This window comes from Salvia splendens, chromosome 6 (assembly GCF_004379255.2).
Source record: "Salvia splendens isolate huo1 chromosome 6, SspV2, whole genome shotgun sequence".
Taxonomy (NCBI): domain Eukaryota; kingdom Viridiplantae; phylum Streptophyta; class Magnoliopsida; order Lamiales; family Lamiaceae; genus Salvia; species Salvia splendens.
Genome location: NC_056037.1, coordinates 303,948 through 324,008, shown reverse-complemented (window position 1 = coordinate 324,008; position 20,061 = coordinate 303,948). Strand labels below are relative to the sequence as shown.

The following is a 20,061-nucleotide window of genomic DNA, read 5'->3' as shown; positions in this document are numbered from 1 at the left end:
GTTAATGGATACCAACTTATAAACATTGAATTAATTATTTATATTCAAAAAATTATTACTATTATAGTGGAGTTTTTCATTTACATAATTATACTTTTGTTACATTAAAAAGTTGTGTGCAAACAGTATGTTTAGCACATAAATTTCCACATTAAATGAAAATGATTTATAAAAATCAAAATTAGTGCTATTCACGGTTAAGAGACGGATAATTATACTTTTGTTACATTAAAAAGAAGTTGTTAAGGCCACATGAAGATGTATAGGGATTAATGAAGAATTTATTAGTAAATAAATATTGGAACTTGTTTTTTGGTGATAAAAACTTAAAAAATGCTACCTACATTCTTTCTAGTACAGAACATGGGAGTAGTTTATGGGTACAAGCAAAGGTTGTCTGATTTTCTCTGCAAATTTCTGTTTCTCATTTCTTCAGCTCTCAAAACAGAACCAACCATTTTAAGCAAGTTTATGCTCAGCTTAAGAGTAATCACACCCTTTGCCTTCAAATCACATGTAGCGAGAAATTCGAGAACAGTGTAAGAAATCGAATAATGTTAGAGAGATAAAGATTGAATCTTTTTGGTGCTATGTTGATTGAGAAAGAGAAAGGTGAAACCTTTATTTTTTGTCATTTCGATTTGCCATCTCAAAACTCCATTTTTTCTACTGAAAGGTCAATTTCTTTATGAGAAGAGAGAAAAAAGGGAAGAGGAAACACTTGATAGTCCAACCACTCATGCTTTGATCCGCGTGCTGTGTGTGTTTATATTTTTGTGACTTTTTTAATAAAAAAAAGAAAATTCCCTTTTAGCTGTGGATGGGTTGTTGGTGATAGGGCGAGGGGACGAGGAAGCCCCACTTAGATTTTTCAGTATTACTTTTTTGCAGTGTGTTTTTTGTTCCTTGGTTTTGGATTTTTTAGAGCATGCCTTCTTTGATTGGTTCCTCTCATACCACTAGATTCTCTCAATATTGCCTTGGCCTTATTCCTCTCATCAATTGTTTAATATACATGCATTTTCTTGAACTAGTGTTTTTTTTGTTGGTGGGGTGATTTTTTTCAGTCTTTGTGAAGCTTGATTCTTGCTTGCTGCAAGAGATGGAGCCTAGTGTTGTGGGATTCAAGTAGTGTGTGTGTGTGTGTGTGTGTGCTGGAGAGAGAAGGGAGAAGATGGCTTCTATTGAAGAAAAGATGAAGCCAGGAGGAGGAGGTTTGGTGAGTGGGGAAAGCAATATGATTGATGGTATGAAGCTGTTGAAGGAAATGCAGGATCACAGTGGTTAGTTTCTGGTTCATCTTCTGATCTCTCTTTCTTAGTCATGTGTGTGTGTGTTGTTTTGGTGAAATTATGTGGCATTGTATGGATTTATCAATTATCAATGAGTTGTTGATGTTTTAGGGGTAAAGAAACCAATAAATTCTGAGCTGTGGCATGCCTGTGCTGGTCCACTCGTCACCTTGCCTCCGGTGGGAAGCCTCGTATACTATTTCCCACAAGGCCATAGCGAGCAGGTTCGTCTCTTCATCTTCGAATGAGCTGCAAAATCAGCCTAATTTGGAAGGAATATAGTTAGTCGAATTGCTTTCATTGCATTAAAGGCTCTGTTAGCCAACTGTGTAGCTAGAGCACGTAATGTGTCGTTCCCCTGTGGTCTTTTTTCCTTTACGGATAGGATTCTTTCGCTGAAGCTGCTTATAGCATGTGTTTTGGCCTTAATCTACTCTGTTTATTTGTATACGTATTTAGGCTCATATCTTCATCTTCGAATGAACTGCAAAATCTGCGTAATTTGGAAGGAATGTAGTTAGCGGAATTGATTTCATTGCAGCTAAGGCCCTGTTAGCCAATTGTGTAGCTAGTGCAAGTATCTCGAATGTGATGTTCCTGTGTGTTTTTTTTACTTCCACTGATTGAATTCTGTTGTTGAAGCTACAAATAGCATGAGTTTTGGCCATAATCATTTGAGTTTTCTGTGTATACGAATAATATACTGATTGAAGAGTTCATTTGCTCGATTGTGCCTATATCACGATTTCTCTGCAACAGGTTGCCGTCTCCACAAATAGGTCAGCAACGACACAAATACCAAACTATCCGAATCTCCCCACTCAGTTGCTGTGCCAAGTTCACAACGTTACACTCCATGTAAGTATTCCGACAGGGAAACTCTTCTACGGCTTTGGTTAACAACTCATTGCATCACTTTAAATGTCTTTGTGTCAACAGGCAGACAAAGAAACCGATGAGATCTATGCCCAGATGAGCCTGCAGTGTGTAAATTCTGTAAGTCTAGCAACTGAAGAGAGTATGGTATTATGTGCCTTTCGTGACTGTGATGATGCGTGTTTTCGTTGTTGCAGGAAAAGGATGTATTTCCTATACCCGATTTTGGACTAAAACCGAGTAAACATCCAACCGAGTTCTTCTGCAAAACTTTGACAGCTAGTGATACAAGCACGCATGGCGGTTTTTCTGTTCCTAGGAGGGCGGCCGAAAAGCTTTTCCCTCAATTAGTATGGTTTAAGTCTAATTGGTTCTATATGTGTCTCTCTATATCTCAAAAATGATATTATCAATTCAATTTATGCCTACCGATTTCAGGATTACTCGATGCAACCTCCATTTCAAGAACTAGTGGTCCGGGATTTACACGATAACACCTGGACCTTTCGCCACATATACCGGGGTAAGCACACTGTAGAGTTGTACAAAGCTCGAGGCATGCCTCTGTAGCACTCTCTCTGTAACTATAACCTCGGTATTTTTGAATTTTTCTTTATGTAGGGCAGCCGAAGCGGCACCTTCTTACAACTGGCTGGAGTATGTTCGTTGGAGCAAAGCGGCTTCGAGCTGGTGATTCAGTGCTGTTTATCAGGTATTGTTTGTAACTCTACAGTTAACCGCATTTTCCAGTCACGATCGTTATGTATGCCCACCGTTTGCATTACTTTCACTGTAGGGACGAGAAATCGCAGTTGTTGCTAGGAGTGAGGCGTGCCAACCGCCAGCAAACAATGATGCCATCTTCCGTTCTATCTGCTGACAGCATGCATATAGGAATCCTTGCTGCTGCTGCTCATGCTGCTGCTAACAGAAGCCCGTTTACGATCTTTTACAATCCGAGGTATTTTAAATAAGTCCTATTAGTTAACGTATACGCCCTCGTATTTTCCAAACTGACTCGCTCGCCCCATTTTGTAGGGCATGCCCCTCGGAGTTTGTCATTCCGTTGGCTAAATATAGAAAAGCAGTTTTTGGGACGCAGCTGTCTATTGGTATGAGGTTCGGCATTATGTTTGAAACCGAAGAATCCACTAAACGGAGGTAACAGGCGAAGCAGATCCGCTTTGTATTCCACATCTCCTCAGTCATTGCTTTACGTTCTTCTTCTTTGTACAGATACATGGGCACGATCATAGGAATAGGCGACATAGATCCATTAAGATGGCCCAACTCGAAGTGGCGTAGTCTTCAGGTGGAGTGGGACGAGCCTGGATGTGGTGATAAGCAGAATCGAGTTAGCCCTTGGGAGATCGAGACTCCCGAGAGCCTCTTCATATTTCCATCTCTAACCGCAAACATGAAACGCCCTTTCCACTCGGCTTTCATAGGTCGTTTGTTTTACAAGCATCGGCTTGATTTGGTTGTGTTTTCGTATTTGCTGATTCCTTGTATTCCATGAATCAGGAGCACTGCCCGAATGGGATTCTTTAATGAATCGGCCTTTCCTCAGGGTTCCGGAGAATCCACATGGCGAGCTTCAATGCCCCCCGATATCAAGCATGTGGCCCGAGCAATTGTTGAAGATGCTTGCAAAGCCTCATGGTATGATGAGTCCTCATCCTATGCAGGAAATGAAAGACGTTGCGTTACACGAACCAAAGTCTCTAGTGCAACCGGCCATCAAGGACGTTTGTCTGCAAGCCGACAATCATTCTCAGAGCTTCACCGGCCAGCCATACATAACTAACTTGAGTAACTCACTACCCGGAAAGCCTAACATATCCGGGAACCTAACATCTCCGGGAGCTGGTCAGGAACTGTCGAAGATCAACTCCGTTCCTGCTGCGAATCAATCAGCTCAGTGCCAGTCCGCGGGACAGCTCAGCGAAGAAAACTTGATGTGTAAGCCCGCGAATCCACAAAGCTTCAGCAACGATTTGATGGTCTCGGGGCAGATTGGTGGGGGCTCCGCGCCTTTCCAAACGAGTCCATGTGGAATGCAATCACACCTGGAGACACATAGTCTTCAAACTCCAACGGTCGATCCATCCCACGTTGAATCTACTAATGCCAACGCCTTGGTCGATTTTAGCCCATACCCGATGATGTGTCCGTCTCCTCCCCCCGGATTGTATAGAAACACGGGATCCTTGTCTGTGTTCAAGAACCCCAACCAGTCTCCCATGTCGTCTGAAGTTGCTTACCCGATGATTCTGCCTTCAGTCGGACAAGAGCTGTGGGACGGCCAGTTTAGCAACCCCAAGTGCGCCGGTCTTCCCGTCCTGCTGCCACATCACGATATGTCGAACTTCCAATACGGTTCGAATGTCTTGAAGGACTTGTCAGATGATAACCACAGCCAAAGTGACATATACAGCTGCCTCAATCTTCACGGGAGTAACAGCGGGAGCACGGTGATAGACCCTTCTTCGGTCTCGAGCACCATCTTGGACGACTTCTCTGCCCTGAAGAACATGGATTTCGCGAACCCCTCGGATTACATGGTGGGGGGCTTCTGCTCGACCCAAGACGTCCAGTCCCAGATCACGTCGGCCAGCTTAGCAGACTCCCGGACGTTCTCCATACAGGAATACGCTGACAACTCAGGTGGGGCGTCATCTAGCAACGTCGACTTCGATGACAACAATCTCCTGCAGCAGAGCTCCTTCCAGCAAGTCACTCCTAGATTCCGGACTTACACAAAGGTAATGATCTAGCCATTTCATTCCACTACAAAAAAACAGATTCGTTCGATCTTGGGGGTTAGTTCGTCTTTTTTGTAGTGTCGTTTATTCATTCGTGGGTTGGTGATGACAGATACAAAAGGCGGGATCGGTGGGGAGGTCGATTGACGTGTCGAGTTTCAAAACGTACAACCAGCTGCGGTCGGAGATTGAACGAATGTTCGGGCTGGAGGGCCTGCTGAACGACCCAGGCTCGGGATGGAAGCTCGTGTACGTGGACTTTGAGAGCGACGTGCTTCTCGTTGGGGATGATCCGTGGGAGTAAGTCGAGCTCTTTCCTTTCTTAATTAGTTACTGAAAAGGTGAGGCATGTATAATGTATGATGATGATGATGATGATATGTTGTGTAGGGAGTTTGTTGGGTGTGTTCGATGCATAAGGATTCTGTCGCCGGCGGAGGTGAAGCAGATGGGGGAGGAGGGGATGCAGCTGCTCAACTCCGCGGCGGGGATGCAGCTGCAGGGGGATTCAACTTGAATGATCATATTAGATGAATGTTGTCTGTAAATTGGATTCTGATTCAACCTTTCATCATTCTATTTCTCCCCACAAAACTTCGTGTATCGCTCTAAATTTTGTCGAAAAATAAACAGAAATATGCATATTCAAAGTCTACAGAAATAAATACTTATATAAATACTAGTACGTACTATTTCGGAAAAAGAAAAAATGACCTCTGGAGTAGTGTTTGGGGCGCACTTAATTTTTAGTATTGATTCTACTAAAATAAAAGGACCCACGACTCCCACCTTCAGAATTCCAGAAAAATCCCTTCTTTATCAGAGAGAGAGAGGGATGGGGCAATCATCGTCGACGGAGCAGGGAGCATCACCGGAGCTACGCGAACTACAATCACTAGTTGCTTCAACTGGCGCCCTACCATCTCTCCAGAGATCATTTCCTCTTCTCTCCCATCCACAAACTCAATCGATTCCTCTCCCATCTCTGCAGGTAATTCCACATTAACAAATTAACCACAAATTATAATTACCAAGTGCTTTTGTAGAATTAGCTCACCACTTACCTGATCAAACTCGATATTGCGTTGGTTTCCCTAAATTTATTACTCGATTGCCTCAACTTTGATCTTTTGATTACGCAACCAGTTGTTTACTCCGTTTCCCCTTTTACTTTTGTGTCTCAGAAATGTTTCGATTTGACTTGTGCGAATGTGGAATTCGATCAACATGTGGTGCTTAAGGAACTGCCCCTGTTGTTTACTCATCTAGGTTCTGCAATAGTTGAACTGTTTTTCGTGGCTGATGAAAATGGAGTGAGTGAGGTTGAGTTCTTGAGAGGCTACACCAATATCTGCGGAAGGGCGGTGGCTTCCACATTGTTGAATAATTTGTTTCGGGTATTTTCTGTGGCGTGTTCCAAGGCCGAGGTTCGAGTTGATCTGCAGTTTGAGCTGTTTAATGATGATTGCAAAATTAGTGGGGCGTTGTCACCCCGTGATGTTTGTATGCTTCTGTGCATCTGTTGGATTTTCTCTTGTGATTCTAGGATGCTTAGATTGAATGCAGGGAAGGGAGATGGGAAATTTAGTGTTTCGGATATATCTCATTTGGTATTCTCGGCTATTGAGGCGTGTAGTGAAGGAGATGCCGGCTTGGATTTTTGGGACTACCGTGTGTCGGAGATAGATATGCAACTTCCTGCTGCGAAAATTCATCTTTGGGCTTTGAAGAATGTACCTCACCTTGCAGATTGCTTTCAACAATTCGTTCATGCAAGACTCTGTTACCTCACGCTCCCGGAGGTTGGCACACTTTGTTCAGTTCATCATATTGTTTTGTATGATGTAATGATGTTATACATAATTTCACATGCAAGTTTTCGTAGGAGTTCACTGAAAATGCATTATATTTCTTAAAAGAGTTCTTACGATGCTTAAGATGGATGTTTTGGTCCATTGCTAGAGCCATAGTGGTCTCTTAATAATTCTTTTTCATATTCTTGTCTTGGTCTGTGTCAATTTTATGAGGACGAGACTCGTGTAAACTGTCTTTTGATAAGATCATGATATCAGTGCAGCTTCACAAGCATTTTGTATTGTATTTCTGTTACTATAACCTTTAAATGCCTAATTGCAGGAGAAATCAGAGTCATCATGCGCTTCTGCTAATGAGAGCTCCTCTTTAGCAATATCTAAACATCGGCTTTTGACTCCTGGAAGGGCCTGGGCTATCTCACTCTCATTGAGAGGTGCTATGTACGAGGAGATGTCAAAAACTTGTTTTCCCAACGATGATGATGAAACGATCGACAACCTACTTTACCAGTTTGTCCACTCTCTTACAGTACTTGACTGCGTTTGTGTTTCTCATATCATACTCTAGCATGTCTTTTACATTTCAAGTCATGCATACAGGTCTTCTGTTGACGGCAAAGGTCTTAATCGCTTTTGGTCAAGGGTTGAAGGCTACAATGGTCCAACTGTAATGCTTATCTCTGCGCGTGAGCAAAAGACCAATGCAAGGCCATGGATCATTGGTGCACTCACAAATGGGGGATTTGAAAATAAGGATATATATTATGGAAATTCTGGCAGTCTGTATGCTTTAAGCCCAGCCTTTCATGCATTCTTATCCTCTGGTCAGCCACTTGGGGTTTGTTCTGCGATATATATATATATGTTATTTTCCGTGTAGATGATTAAAAACTAACCGGAGACTTATCGAATTGGCAGGAAGGGAGAAAAACTTTGTCTATAGTCATTCTCACGGTAGGTCTTATGAGGCTAAACCTAAACCAGTAGGACTTGCATTTGGTGGATCTTTAGGAAACGAAAGAATATTTTTGGATGATGATTTTGCAAGAGTTACCGTACACCACCATGCCGTTGACAAAACATACCAACATGGCAACCTCTTCCCCAATCAGGTATTACCATACAAGTCCAACTCTTTGATCTGTTAGCTTTTCTTTACTTTCTTATTGGTAGTAGATTAGTTCCTTTCACTCAGCATTCACTGAATAGGACTGGACCTAGTTTTTAGTTTTTGAGGAAATGGTGAATACAATTATCCACATTCACTTTATGATTCATTTGGATGGTGTGGTTGATGATCTCCATTTGTGTGTGTGCTTTGATAGGGATTCCTCCCAACTGAAGCCTCAGTTTTCCAAGTAGAGGTATGGGGGTTAGGCGGGAGATCTGCGCGAGAGGTCCAAGCTGCTCATCAGAAGCGAGAAGAGATTTTTACAGATCAAAGGCGAAAGGTAATCCCGATCTTTTACTGAATTTCATTGAGCAGGCAGTCAATCAAAGCTTCAATGGCACTCTGATGCTATTCTAATCTCTTGCAGATCGACTTGAAAACATTTACAAACTGGGAAGATTCGCCGGAGAAAATGATGATGGATATGATGTCCAATCCAAATGCTGTTAGGCCCGAAGAACGATGATGACAAGACAAATCAACCACCACATTGTAAATATCAGTGTACATTAGAGTGCTTCTGATACTACTACTACTACTACTACTACTACCCCATTTTGTGGAAGACTTGAAATTCAGTGTGTTGAGAAATAAAATGCTTCATTGCTATAAATATAATTATTAGGGACAAAAAGGAGTAATAATTTCTTAAAACTAAGCCACGTAACAGTCCATACAATACCAATGGTATTTACTCTTTTCCATAAAAAAAACTAAGCCTCTTTCCATCATTCACCTAATCCATGGAGATCCAACAAAAGTAATGGGGTTCATCATATACAACCCAGTCACAAACAGAATCATCATGAAATGCTCTTAGATTTGATACAATAAGGCATCATTTTCATAAATCCTTGCTTTACAATTACATCCCTTCTACCATCTCTCATCAACATTCTCATACAAATTATTACACAACGAGAACTGGGCGAGCACGATAAGCATCATCAATCTTTCACCAACTGTAGCACACCTTCCTATTTACCTAAGCCAGTTATTTAATACTCCTCTCCAGCATTGATGGTGATGATGCGCAGCATTTTGAGAAATCCCTTTTAATCCTTCTTAAGAATACTTACTTGATGGTGATGTAGCGGTTTGTCCCGTGCTTTGCCCAGTGTTCTTTGAGATCAACCGGGTTGGAAAGATCAATCCCCTCAGCAGCAAGTCGACCAAGTAGCTTGTTGAACGCACTTCCACTCATCTTCCTGCCACCAACTCGGGCGTGTCGCTTGTTAGGCACAGCTGGGAGTGGATACATCGACAAATTGGTTGTGCAGCAGGGTGACTGCCACCCACCGTTGCCCCATTTGTAGCACGGCCTTAGGACCCCAGTGCATGAACAGACTGGCACGGGCATGGTCGACTCATCAAAGGCAACCTGGTTCAAACCAAGATCTTGATCCTTCCACTCAGATTTAGTGAAATCATCCTCTTCCTGTTTAATTTTTTTCGTTGGCTTTGGAGCCTTCCTTGCAGGTGCAGCTTGTTTCGCCTCCTTAACACGTTTTGTACGACTGGGCTTTGCAGGCTCTGGAGAAACTGGAACCGCATCGGGTATCTGGATTTCCCTGCTCGTGTACGGGGCTTCAACCATGTGAGGTTGGTGATGTACGTGCTGATGCTGAGGATGATGCATATGTTTCACTCCGCGGGGAATTTGGCATCCGGGCGGACAAGGGGATATATTGCCGTTGTTGTTGATGGCATTTTCTCGATACTGAAGAGTAGCAATAGCGCTGTCTCGTTCCATTATGGCATTATTTCGTTCAGCTATCGCTGCATCCCTCTGCATAATAGCCATGTCCCTCTCTGCTAAGGCCGCCTTTTTTTCAGAAATCGCAAGATTTTTTTCCTGGATTGCAGCATCTCTTTCAGTCATAATGGCCATTATCTGCTTCATTGATGGCTGATGATGCATCAACCACTGATACAAAAATGAATTTTATCAACCAAATAGGGCAGGGTATGAAAGTCGAAATCTTGAGAGTAGAAGCAACCGATTCCCATCAGTTCCGTGCAACTTTGTTTACCTGGCCCTGCTGAGGTGCTTTATGCCTTCCATTTTCGTGGTGCCCACTATTGTCCATCTAAGATCCACAGCAAAAGAATCTGCTAGTACGAACGCCAACTAAAGCCCGCTAAACCATGCAACCTGAAGGAAAGAAGATTGTCACACAAATCAAACTAGCGTAATTGCTCCAAGGGGAAATACTTTGAAATTGATATGTAAGAGTTGCCGGTGCAATGCCACATATGAACAAGAAGCATATATTTACAGTAAGAGTCGCCAGTGTTACACGGAATAACTTAACCAAATACCAGATAGGGACATGATTCAGAGACACAAAGCATGTAATCACTTGTAATAATTCAGCTCCTGGAGCATAGAATTTCGAAAAGCATCACTTGGTGACTTTACACAGCTGATATACAAGTCAATCATATCATATTTGTAACCAACACAATAATCATTTACTCCCAGAACCATCTTCCATACTGCTAAACTGTTGAAACAATGAACTTCACAGATCAAACCGAAGACTTGATTGAATTCAATCTACTAAAAAGTTTCTGTTTCCATGAAGTACTGATCATTCTGCTTTTGAATATAATTTTGTAAACTAACTAGTACTAATATAAGTTTACAATAATATACAGACCACTCTTGATTTTGAAGTGTAAGCATAGATGATTTTAGCTTCAAGTTTCAACCCACACATTTTTGTTAGCAATAGCTTGCATTATGCAGATTTAGGCAACATTTTACATCAAAACATTTACAAGGCCGAGATCATCGTTTTATAAAAGTACACCTGTGATGCAAACCTCAAGCTTACTATCCAAAGAAAAGACACTGGTGGAATGAAAGAATCTCCAACCATAGCAAGGCAACTACTTATAAAGCAAATGCAACTTTTCTTCACATTCTCTCTCTCTCAAAAAAAAAAAAAAAAAAAAAATACACAATGTGAAGCTCAGCTTAGATAATGAAGTCTAAAACACAGTAATATTTGTTAAATATCGATTGGCTTCAGTTTCTGATGTTTGGCAGCCACTCAGATCAAGTAGAATATCATGCTATTTCAACACATCTGAATCAATAACACTTGATAATTTGAATATTTAATGACGAAAAGTAGATGGTAAATTATCAAACATAAAAACGAACTCAACCTCAATTTTCAGCTAAATGGAGCACACAAAGTAATTCACTTTAAGAAACAGCAGACAAACTGGAAACCCAATTCACACAAATCAACCAAAGCGAACGCACTAAAATTCAGCAACTAAAGGCAAGAGCAACGCGAAATAGAGATGAAGACAACATTTATACGGAATTCAGTAAGAAAACGCAGAGGTTACTAGGGGAGAGCCGAAACCCTAAAATAAAAGAGAGCAAGGAATGAAATGGGGAATAATTGTGCAACAGCCACGAACACACGCACTTTTGTGTTTCCTCATTTTCATCACTAGTCTACAACACTAGAATCATTACGCCATTCATCCCGCGATGGAATTTGGGCAACTGTGGCATGAGTAATGAATGGGACAGTGGGAAATTTGGGAAAGGGAAATGGACGGCTGTGATGCTGCCTGCTTAGCCGTTGGATTAGGACGCCGATGACCATTTTCTTCCGATTCAATCACAAGTCAAGAATTGCAAAAATCCAACACTGAATTTGATCATCCCATTCCCTGCCGGTTGCCATCGACTCAATTGACCAAAACTAATTTCCTTGACTATATAAAAATCATAGTGTACTTTATTAAATATGGATAAACATGTTTCACACCTTATTATTCGGCCTAATATTAAATATTCCCTTATATTAGCAACATATAATCCATGTGTACTTTATAGTATAAAATCAAATTACTATTACGACGCCACAAAACGAACATTTACCACTTTAGTCCTCTATATTCTATAAGTGGAAGAAAGTAGCTCACCTTTTTCTTGTGAATTAAATAGGATCTATACTGGATATGATATGAATAGGAAAACTAACAACCGAAACTCGAAAGACTAACATTTGTTTTTCTTGATCCGTGTATATAGGACTGCCTAGGGCTGATAATTCGGTCATCGCTTAACCGATGACCGAACCGAACACTTCGGTTCTCGGTTAATTTCGGTTCCCATCTTCAGGCGGTGTGACCGAATTTAGCACCGAAGAACCGATTAAATACCAAAAATGCAATGTAGTGCAAGTGGTGGCTAGACTAGTATGAAATGTCCAGGGATCGATCCCTATGAACTGCAAAAACTTTTTCCTATATTTTATAAAATATAGGAAAATTTTATAATTCATAAAAAAATAAAATATGATTAGACCATAAACTGAATATACTAATTCAAAATCCGTCGATCATGTGAAGAGAGACAAAAACGAATAAGCACGTAATTTTATAATCTTAGGTATAGGACCATTATTTATGTGAAAAAAACAATTATAGGAAATTGTTGTTGCATTGGAAATTAGTGTTTTTAATAAAATGCGGGAAACAAATAGCAGAACAATTAATTTATCTTATGGTTATGAAATCCTGATCTGTCCACGTGTATTATTTTCATTGCAGAGAAGGGGTAAAAGGGTATTTTCGAATACGGATCGAGGTCCTCCCCTCGCAATCCAATCAATCAGATAGAATAGAAGCATATAATAATACTACTCCAATAATCAAGCTCTAAACTTTAGCTTCATACATCAACCATCTCAGATCCGATCTCGGCGCTAATCCAAACCGATCGATCATGTCGTCTACCTTCAGCGGCGATGAAACGGCACCGTTCTTTGGCTTCCTCGGCGCCGCCGCCGCTCTAGTTTTCTCCTGTAAGCTCTCTTTGATCCACGGATCCGCCCTTCAATTCCAGATCTAAACCTATCGCTGCTCTGAATTAGGTATGGGAGCGGCCTACGGAACCGCCAAGAGCGGCGTCGGAGTGGCGTCGATGGGCGTGATGAGGCCGGAGCTGGTCATGAAGTCTATTGTTCCGGTCGTCATGGCTGGTGTTTTGGGGATTTACGGTTTGATTATTGCTGTCATCATTAGCACCGGTATTAACCCTAAGGCCAAGTCTTACTACCTGTTTGATGGCTACGCTCACCTCTCTTCTGGACTTGCTTGCGGTCTCGCCGGCCTTGCCGCCGGTATGGCCATCGGAATCGTTGGTGATGCTGGTGTTAGGTTATTTCTAATTCCTTGATCCTCGATAAATTTCTAATTAATTGTTTCTTTTTCGTCATCTGGATTAGGTTATGAGTAGTAGTAATTTCTTAGTTTTGGTATTGCTATTGGTTCATTGATCGTTTGCTTAGTTTCATACTATAATCGACTGTTTGGCATTTTCTGTGTGTGTATAATTTTTTAATCTGAGGGATTTATGCTACTACTAAGTATTATACCAGTGAATGAAACCTATTACCTATTGCATTAAGGTTCTTGTCCTGTTTTCACATAGAATGAATGAGCGTGGGACAAGCTTTACAAGTATTTCTATAACTTTCGAATTACGTTGCCTAAATGTTATGCTACTAAAGGCTAAGCTTCAATATTATACTAGTGAATGAAACCTCTTGCATTAAGGTTCTTGTTCTGGTGTTCAAGGTTATTACTAGTTTGCTTTGTTATCACATCGAATTGATGAGAGTGGGATAAACCTCTTACATTGCCTAAATGTTATGTTACTAAAGGTTAGCTTCAAGGGGAACTGGTTAAGTATGAGGAGGATCTGGGGTGTGGCTATATGGGGAAATTGACCTGATAGTTCTCTTGTTTAGTGCACCTTTGGCCATTTTCTTTCTCAGTTAAAACGTGGCATTTGATCTTAACTGCATTCATCTACCAGAAGTGTGATCAACTGTGTGTTTTCTTTTTATGCATATTGTTTTTATGAGACTACACTATTATTCACATTCCACTGTTTTGTATGACAGAGCCAATGCACAGCAACCCAAGCTCTTCGTCGGCATGATTCTTATCCTCATTTTCGCTGAAGCCTTGGCTCTCTATGGTCTCATTGTTGGCATCATTCTCTCATCTCGTGCTGGTCAGTCTAGAGCGGATTAGACGACTAAATCTCGATCTCGGCTTATGCGAGTTGCTATTCTTTCCTTAAATTAAGAATTATAAGTATGTTATCCCTGTTTGGCATGGTAGTTTGGCCATGGCTACTGAGTCCCAAATTTTCTTTCGTGCACGTGGGAAGTGCTTGGCCATTGAATTCGAGGGTTGACATGTTAAGTTGGTAGGATTTAGATGAGTTTATTTTTCTGGGAATAAAGTTGTTTAATACTTTGATGTTGGTGTATTTTGGAAGAAACCATATTTGATCTTGTTTCTATGCATTAATTCTTTTTTCCTTTTTTGTGATTAGCTATGCATTAACACATAACCATGAACGCTCATCTTTGCTACTAGACTTTAATGTTTTCATGAGTTGTAGTTATTTTATTGGGGTTAACACACACAGACAAACAGGAGATGTGTGAGTATTTATGAAAGTAAGACTGTCTAATGTTCTGAGAATGGTCCAAAACTGACTTCTTTCTGCTCTTCAATTAATTACTCCATTCCTCTGGGAAAAGATGTTTCATATATACGAGCTAAGTGATTATGAGTTCAATGGAAGTTAAATAAGATATTTAATGGTTGACAACAAATAAGAAATACGGGACATTAATGGCTAATGGAGGGAATATTAATGGAAGAATTGAATAAAACAAAACTATAGTTCATTTATAAGTACTCCCTCTGTCCCATTAAAAATGAAACATTTTCCTTTTTAGATTGTCTCATTAAAAAAGAAATGTTTCGTAAAATGGAAATAACTCCGTCTCTATTTTTTCATCTCTCTTACTTTACTCTCTTTTTATTAACTCACAAAACAACACTATATAAAAACCTGTGCCGATTTCCAAATATTGCATATTTAATGGGAGGGAGGGAGTAGTATATAACGAAAGTTCACGTGGATTATTGGACAGAAAAAATGCTTTATAATCTCAATGAGTATGTCATCATATCAACGATGAAGATGCAGTGATTTAAAGTAGAATGGGTATAACCATAGAGAAGGAAAATTTACCCAAAATGGAAGTTGAACTGTTTTATTACACTTAAATTGCACATGAGAAATAGGAAAAAGTGGATGAAAAAGTAAAATCTAATCTACCTACCACTATTATGTTTACATGCGACACATCCTAAAGTTTTGTAGCTTTTCCGAAATTTCTTAAATCAGTTTAGCAAAGCTATATATTGGGACTACATATAAGTTTAAGACCATGAATCAACCAAAGTATCTAAGAAGGTTTTGATTAATTCTACGAAATTTCATATTCTGTACATCACTACTTATGTTAAAACTTTATGACATATTGACATTCTAAAACCTTTACTTTTGATCAACAGCCATTCTAAGGAAACAGTTTAAAGAGCTCAAAATTAACTACGATTCAATTAATCTCATTCCACACCAATAGGATGTTGGAGTAACAATTACTACTGCTATGTTTTAAAAACTTTATTTTACTGTACAAGAATATTAGTAGTATTTTTATCCTGAACCAACTAATTGATATATTGAAAATATTCAGCTATATTTTACAGTACGAGATTTGGATTTATATTTTATATAGGATAGCATCGGTCGCGTGTTATATATATCAATATTTAACTAGGAGTACATAAAGAAGTTAAAACTAAACATAGTACGTAAATCAATTTATATGATTTACTTTGGTTTCTTCGATTCATAAAATATGGTAGTAGTTTATTAAATTAGGGAATGAAGTTGTTTTACTAGTTATTGTATACGTATATTTTTTTATTCGGTGAGTTTTGTTAATAACCAACGGTGGGGTTGAGGGGCGAGGTTTCTGAGAAACCAAAGATTGAATTCGAACCTAAATGATGCATGTATATATGATGTATATATTAATAATTATTTTCTAAATTTTATGAGACTAATTTGAATTTGATCAAATCTTATGATCTGGAGTGATGATGATTACGGTTTGTTTTCAAATTTTAACATTTAAAAGAAGTTAGAGCCGGCTCGGGTTGGAAATAGCAAACTATACATATAGAGTTTGTGCAAATAATGAATAATCATATTCATAGCAAACTCTCTCAACAACAAAACGCCAATAGCAAACTTTTAGCTTTGGCAACCGTGTGTTTTTTGGTCAACAAAGTCTGATTATTTCATTATATTTTTACTGGAAATAAACTAAATTGTAAGTACTAATTAATGATTCTAATTATTTAGTCAAACATGAAACTTTCACGTGATTCATAGGCTGATGGGGAAAAAATTAGTAACAAAGACAAAACTACACGTTGATATTTATAGCTATTATACATAGATTGTTGAGAATACATTATTGACAATTGAGTTATATAATTTCTTATAGACTTTTCCATAATCAACTGCATGTACTACAGGAAAACACCCGCATACATACCATCTAATTTAGTTGTGTGTGATTATTATACAATGTTTTACTATACTACACACTGTAATAATCTGCAATAAAAACAGGAGCACAAACGCACGAACATTGAGTTCAAAAAAGGCAGGCAAATCGGTGGGATGCTCGATTCCAGAGAACTGGGGATGGTGCGATGCATATGGTACGCACACGCACAAAAGTCTTCGTCTTAATACAATGACTTTTTAGCAATTTGTGCTACTATAGTAAAGGAAAAAACACTCAAAATAATTAAATTCCAATAAAATCACATTCAATTACTAAAGGGCGATCCTTATTAAAATCTCTTATGGCTAGATGTAGCAAATTTGTTAACCATTACTCATATGTCCTTCGAAAATCCTTTCCCGAAATGTGGCATTTTTTCATTTTCAACAACCCAAGATCATCATCAAATCATCATCTTGTGCTTTGTATTCTGAAATTCCAAAAAGAGTAAATTGACAACCTCTTTCATCTGTGATGAATCCGCGAATTCTTGATGGTGATGAATGCAGGAAAATGCAGATCACGACACAGAGAATTTACGTGGTTCGATTTACTGAAGTAAATCTACGTCCACGGGAAGAAGGGAGGGCAAGATTGTATTGCTTGATCTGGGATTACAGCTTACAACACAGACTTGCTATATGATATTTTATCTCTAGAGAGCTTCTTTAGAACTTAACCCTTTTCTATCTGATCTAAGTTCTATTTATACATTGAACCAAGATCGTGGCATGCAGCACCATTTACTAGGCAGTGGATGTCGTGGAGATCGTGGCGATCTTGCATGGGTCCACTATCCTGCATGAATTAATGACTGCTTGACACCACTAAATAGATCGTGGGTGTAGTGGAGGTGGAAATCCTGCATGAGTCCACTATCTCCTAGTTCGGTCGAATACTGAGACCGAACTGCTGAATTATTGCCGAGCAGCTTTTGCCGATCTGAGAGTAGAGCTTGATGCCGACCTGAGAGCAGAGTTTGATTGGTTGGCTTTTACCGAGCTGTAGGCTGGGGCCGAACTCTTTGGTTGTGCCGAACTGAACTCTTTAGTCATGCCGGACTGATACTCTTTAGTCATGCCGAACTGATACTCTTTCTTGGGCTTTAGGCTGATGGGCTTTACTGCTGTTGGGCTTGTTTAGTACGTACTCCATCATACTCCATCACTACCCCCCCCCGAAAAGCGAAGTGAATCACTTCGGCATTCTGGATAAAGGTACGGGGTAAGTTGATGTTTGTCCTCGGTCTTATGAAGTGAACTCTTCTTTGACCGGACTTGGTTTGTGTCCTAATTTGGCGAGTTTTATTGCTCGGATCGGACTTTCCGTTGTCCTAATTTGGGGATCGGACTTTCCCTTGTCCTAATTCGGCGAGTTTTATCGCGTGGATCGGACTTTCCCTTGTCCTAATTCAGGCAAGTTTTATCGCGTGAATCGGACTTTTGTTGCAGTTCGTTTCAGACGAAGTGCTTGATTTTTAAGCCGAATTGTGGTCTTGTATCCTCTTTAGAAGCTTGGACTTCACAATCGTTGGCTTATTGCAGTTCGTTTCAGACGAAGTGCTTGATTTTTAAGCCGAATTGTGGTCTTGTATCCTCTTTAGAAGCTTTGACTCACAATCGTTGGCTTATTGCAGCTCGTTTTAGACGAACTGCTTGTTTAAGCTGAATTGTGGTCTTGTATCCTCTTTAGAAGCTTTGACTCACAATCGTTGGCTTGTATATGTTCTAAGAAGGGGATCAGCCTTCGAAGAACAAGATACCTCAGTAACATTTGTAAGAGACGACACGCACAGAGACAGACAAAACACACAGACAAAACGCACAGAGACAAACAAAGACCAAGCAAACCAAAGAAAGCACAAAGACCAAGCAAACCAAAGAAAGCACATTGACCGAACAGGACTCAAGACTGACTGACCGGACTGTCTCTTACAAATGGAACTTCTTGAGGTTGGAAATGTGCCATGTTCGGGGTACCTGTTCTCCTGACATGTGAGCCAATTTGTAAGACCCTTTGCCGAGGACTTCTGACACCCGATACGGACCTTCCCATGTGGGTTCGAGCTTGCCCAGCTTTTCTGCTCGGCTTACTTCGTTGTTTCTCAAGACGAGATCTCCCACTTGAAATTGCAGCTTCTTCACCCTTTGGTTGTAATACCGGGCTACTTGCTCCTTGTACTTGGCTGCTTTTATGCATGCCAATTCTCTTCTTTCTTCGGCAAGATCTAGCTCGGCTCTCAGTCCGTCGTCATTCATTTCTGCTGAGAAGTTTAGAGTTCGGGGACTGGGTATGCCGATCTCCACCGGAATCACGGCTTCAGTGCCGTACACAAGACTGTACGGAGTTTCACCGTTGGAGGTTGTGGGTGTAGTTCGGTAGGACCATAGGACTTGAGGGAGATTTTCTACCCATTGTCCTTTGGCTTGTTCTAACCGAGCTTTTAACCCTTTCACCAGGATACGATTTGTTACCTCCGTTTGTCCGTTTGCTTGTGGATGAGAGACCGAAGTGAACCGCTGTTGAATATTCAGCTCTTGGCACCAATTCTTGAACGTCTTGTCGGTGAACTGAGTCCCGTTATCCGAGATGAGGATGTGGGGTATGCCAAATCGGCACACTATGTTCTTCCAGACGAAATCCAATGCCTTCGAGCTCGTTATCGTAGCTAATGGTTCAGCTTCCACCCACTTCGTAAAGTAGTCCACGGCAACTATTAGGAATTTTATTTGCCGAGGAGCTTGTGGTAGTGGTCCTACTATGTCTATACCCCATTGCATAAAAGGCCAAGGGCTTTGCATAGTGGATAGATCGGTCTGCGGCATCCTTGGGATATTTGCATGGATTTGGCACTTCGGGCATGTCTTGACGAGCTGCACTGCTTCTTGTACCAAGGTTGGCCAATAATATCCCCATCTAAGAACTTTTTTAGCTAAAGCTCTGGCTCCGATGTGGCTACCGCACGATCCTTCATGAACTTCTCTGAGGATGTAGTCCGTCTCTTCTGGTCCTACGCACCGCAATAACGGCTGGAGGTAAGACTTTCTAAAGAGGACTCCTTCATGAAGTTCGTACCGAAGTGCTCGGCACGTGATCTTCCGAGCTTCTCTCTTATCCTCGGGCAATTGTCCTTGATCCAGATACTGCAAGATCGGCGTCATCCAGTTCGGCGAGCTGGATACTGAATGTACCTCGGCTTCATCAATGCTTCGATGCATTAATTCTTCCGCCTTTGAGCTCGGATCTGAGGCCAACTTACTTAAGGTATCTGCTCGGCTATTTTCCGCTCTGGGAATGCGGATTATCCGAAAATAGGAGAAACTTCGGCTGATGCTTTGCGCTTTGTCCAAATACTTTCTTCATTCTCTCGTCACGAGCTTCACTTGTACCCAACATGTGATTTACTATGACTTGTGAATCACAATGGACTTTGAGAGATTTGACGAGCAGACTTTGCGCTAACTGGAGTCCGGCCAGGAGGGCTTCGTACTCGGCTTCATTATTAGTAGTGGGGAATAGGAACCGAAGTGAGTAGGTTACCTCGTGTCCGTCGGGAGCGACAAGTAAAATACCAGCTCCACTTCCCATCTTGTTTGAAGCTCCATCTACGAATCCGCTCCAGCAGTCCGGCGGCTCTACTTCGGATTCCAAGGG

At 40.7% G+C, this 20,061-nt stretch overlaps 4 protein-coding genes across 9 annotated transcripts; 3 read left to right on the top strand and 1 right to left on the bottom strand.

Annotated features, from left to right (window-relative positions):
* Nucleotides 1–625: 625 nt before the first annotated feature.
* Nucleotides 626–5,615, top strand: LOC121808335 (auxin response factor 5-like). Its single transcript, XM_042208754.1, has 13 exons — nucleotides 626–1,283; nucleotides 1,404–1,516; nucleotides 2,052–2,150; nucleotides 2,232–2,288; nucleotides 2,366–2,518; nucleotides 2,607–2,691; nucleotides 2,790–2,880; nucleotides 2,965–3,129; nucleotides 3,207–3,329; nucleotides 3,405–3,616; nucleotides 3,693–4,933; nucleotides 5,046–5,233; nucleotides 5,324–5,615. The coding sequence occupies exons 1-13, from the start codon at nucleotides 1,175–1,177 to the stop codon at nucleotides 5,448–5,450; spliced, it is 2,763 nt and encodes a 920-aa protein (XP_042064688.1). The 5' UTR covers nucleotides 626–1,174; the 3' UTR covers nucleotides 5,451–5,615.
* Nucleotides 5,616–5,682: 67 nt separating this feature from the next.
* Nucleotides 5,683–8,531, top strand: LOC121808336. The gene is made up of 7 exons (XM_042208755.1): nucleotides 5,683–5,924; nucleotides 6,118–6,735; nucleotides 7,070–7,257; nucleotides 7,348–7,571; nucleotides 7,666–7,859; nucleotides 8,073–8,198; nucleotides 8,286–8,531. The coding sequence occupies exons 1-7, from the start codon at nucleotides 5,769–5,771 to the stop codon at nucleotides 8,382–8,384; spliced, it is 1,605 nt and encodes a 534-aa protein (XP_042064689.1). The 5' UTR covers nucleotides 5,683–5,768; the 3' UTR covers nucleotides 8,385–8,531.
* A 187-nt stretch (nucleotides 8,532–8,718) lies between these two features.
* On the bottom strand, nucleotides 8,719–11,630 carry LOC121808337 (protein BASIC PENTACYSTEINE6-like). 6 transcript variants are annotated; one of them, XM_042208757.1, is made up of 3 exons: nucleotides 11,096–11,630; nucleotides 9,952–10,073; nucleotides 8,719–9,845 (listed from the first exon to the last, which is right to left on the bottom strand). In XM_042208757.1, the coding sequence occupies exons 2-3, from the start codon at nucleotides 10,006–10,008 to the stop codon at nucleotides 8,994–8,996; spliced, it is 909 nt and encodes a 302-aa protein (XP_042064691.1). In that variant the 5' UTR covers nucleotides 10,009–10,073; nucleotides 11,096–11,630; the 3' UTR covers nucleotides 8,719–8,993. The 6 variants fall into 6 exon arrangements, with proteins under 6 accessions (XP_042064691.1, XP_042064694.1, XP_042064695.1 ...); XM_042208760.1 differs by having other exon boundaries at nucleotides 11,248–11,630; XM_042208761.1 differs by having other exon boundaries at nucleotides 11,285–11,630.
* Nucleotides 11,631–12,584: 954 nt separating this feature from the next.
* On the top strand, nucleotides 12,585–14,286 carry LOC121809605 (V-type proton ATPase 16 kDa proteolipid subunit). The gene is made up of 3 exons (XM_042210327.1): nucleotides 12,585–12,756; nucleotides 12,826–13,111; nucleotides 13,861–14,286. Exons 1-3 carry the CDS (start codon nucleotides 12,678–12,680, stop codon nucleotides 13,991–13,993), a joined length of 498 nt encoding a protein of 165 aa, XP_042066261.1. The 5' UTR covers nucleotides 12,585–12,677; the 3' UTR covers nucleotides 13,994–14,286.
* The last annotated feature ends 5,775 nt before the right edge of the window (nucleotides 14,287–20,061 follow it).

Excerpts from the sequence above, each read along its gene's own strand:
- LOC121808335 (XM_042208754.1), top strand. The coding sequence starts at position 1,175 with ATGGCTTCTATTGAAGAAAAGATGAAGCCAGGAGGAGGAGGTTTGGTG. Across the intron at positions 3,130-3,206 it reads ACGATCTTTTACAATCCGAG|GGCATGCCCCTCGGAGTTTG; the intron begins GTATTTTAAATA and ends CCCATTTTGTAG. Across the intron at positions 3,617-3,692 it reads TTTCCACTCGGCTTTCATAG|GAGCACTGCCCGAATGGGAT; the intron begins GTCGTTTGTTTT and ends TCCATGAATCAG.
- LOC121808336 (XM_042208755.1), top strand. The coding sequence starts at position 5,769 with ATGGGGCAATCATCGTCGACGGAGCAGGGAGCATCACCGGAGCTACGC. Across the intron at positions 7,572-7,665 it reads TCATGCATTCTTATCCTCTG|GAAGGGAGAAAAACTTTGTC; the intron begins GTCAGCCACTTG and ends TCGAATTGGCAG. Across the intron at positions 7,860-8,072 it reads GCAACCTCTTCCCCAATCAG|GGATTCCTCCCAACTGAAGC; the intron begins GTATTACCATAC and ends GTGCTTTGATAG.
- LOC121808337 (XM_042208756.1), bottom strand. The coding sequence starts at position 10,008 with ATGGACAATAGTGGGCACCACGAAAATGGAAGGCATAAAGCACCTCAG. Across the intron at positions 9,846-9,951 it reads AAGCACCTCAGCAGGGCCAG|TGGTTGATGCATCATCAGCC; the intron begins GTAAACAAAGTT and ends TTTTTGTATCAG.
- LOC121809605 (XM_042210327.1), top strand. The coding sequence starts at position 12,678 with ATGTCGTCTACCTTCAGCGGCGATGAAACGGCACCGTTCTTTGGCTTC. Across the intron at positions 12,757-12,825 it reads CGCCGCTCTAGTTTTCTCCT|GTATGGGAGCGGCCTACGGA; the intron begins GTAAGCTCTCTT and ends GCTCTGAATTAG. Across the intron at positions 13,112-13,860 it reads GTTGGTGATGCTGGTGTTAG|AGCCAATGCACAGCAACCCA; the intron begins GTTATTTCTAAT and ends TTTGTATGACAG.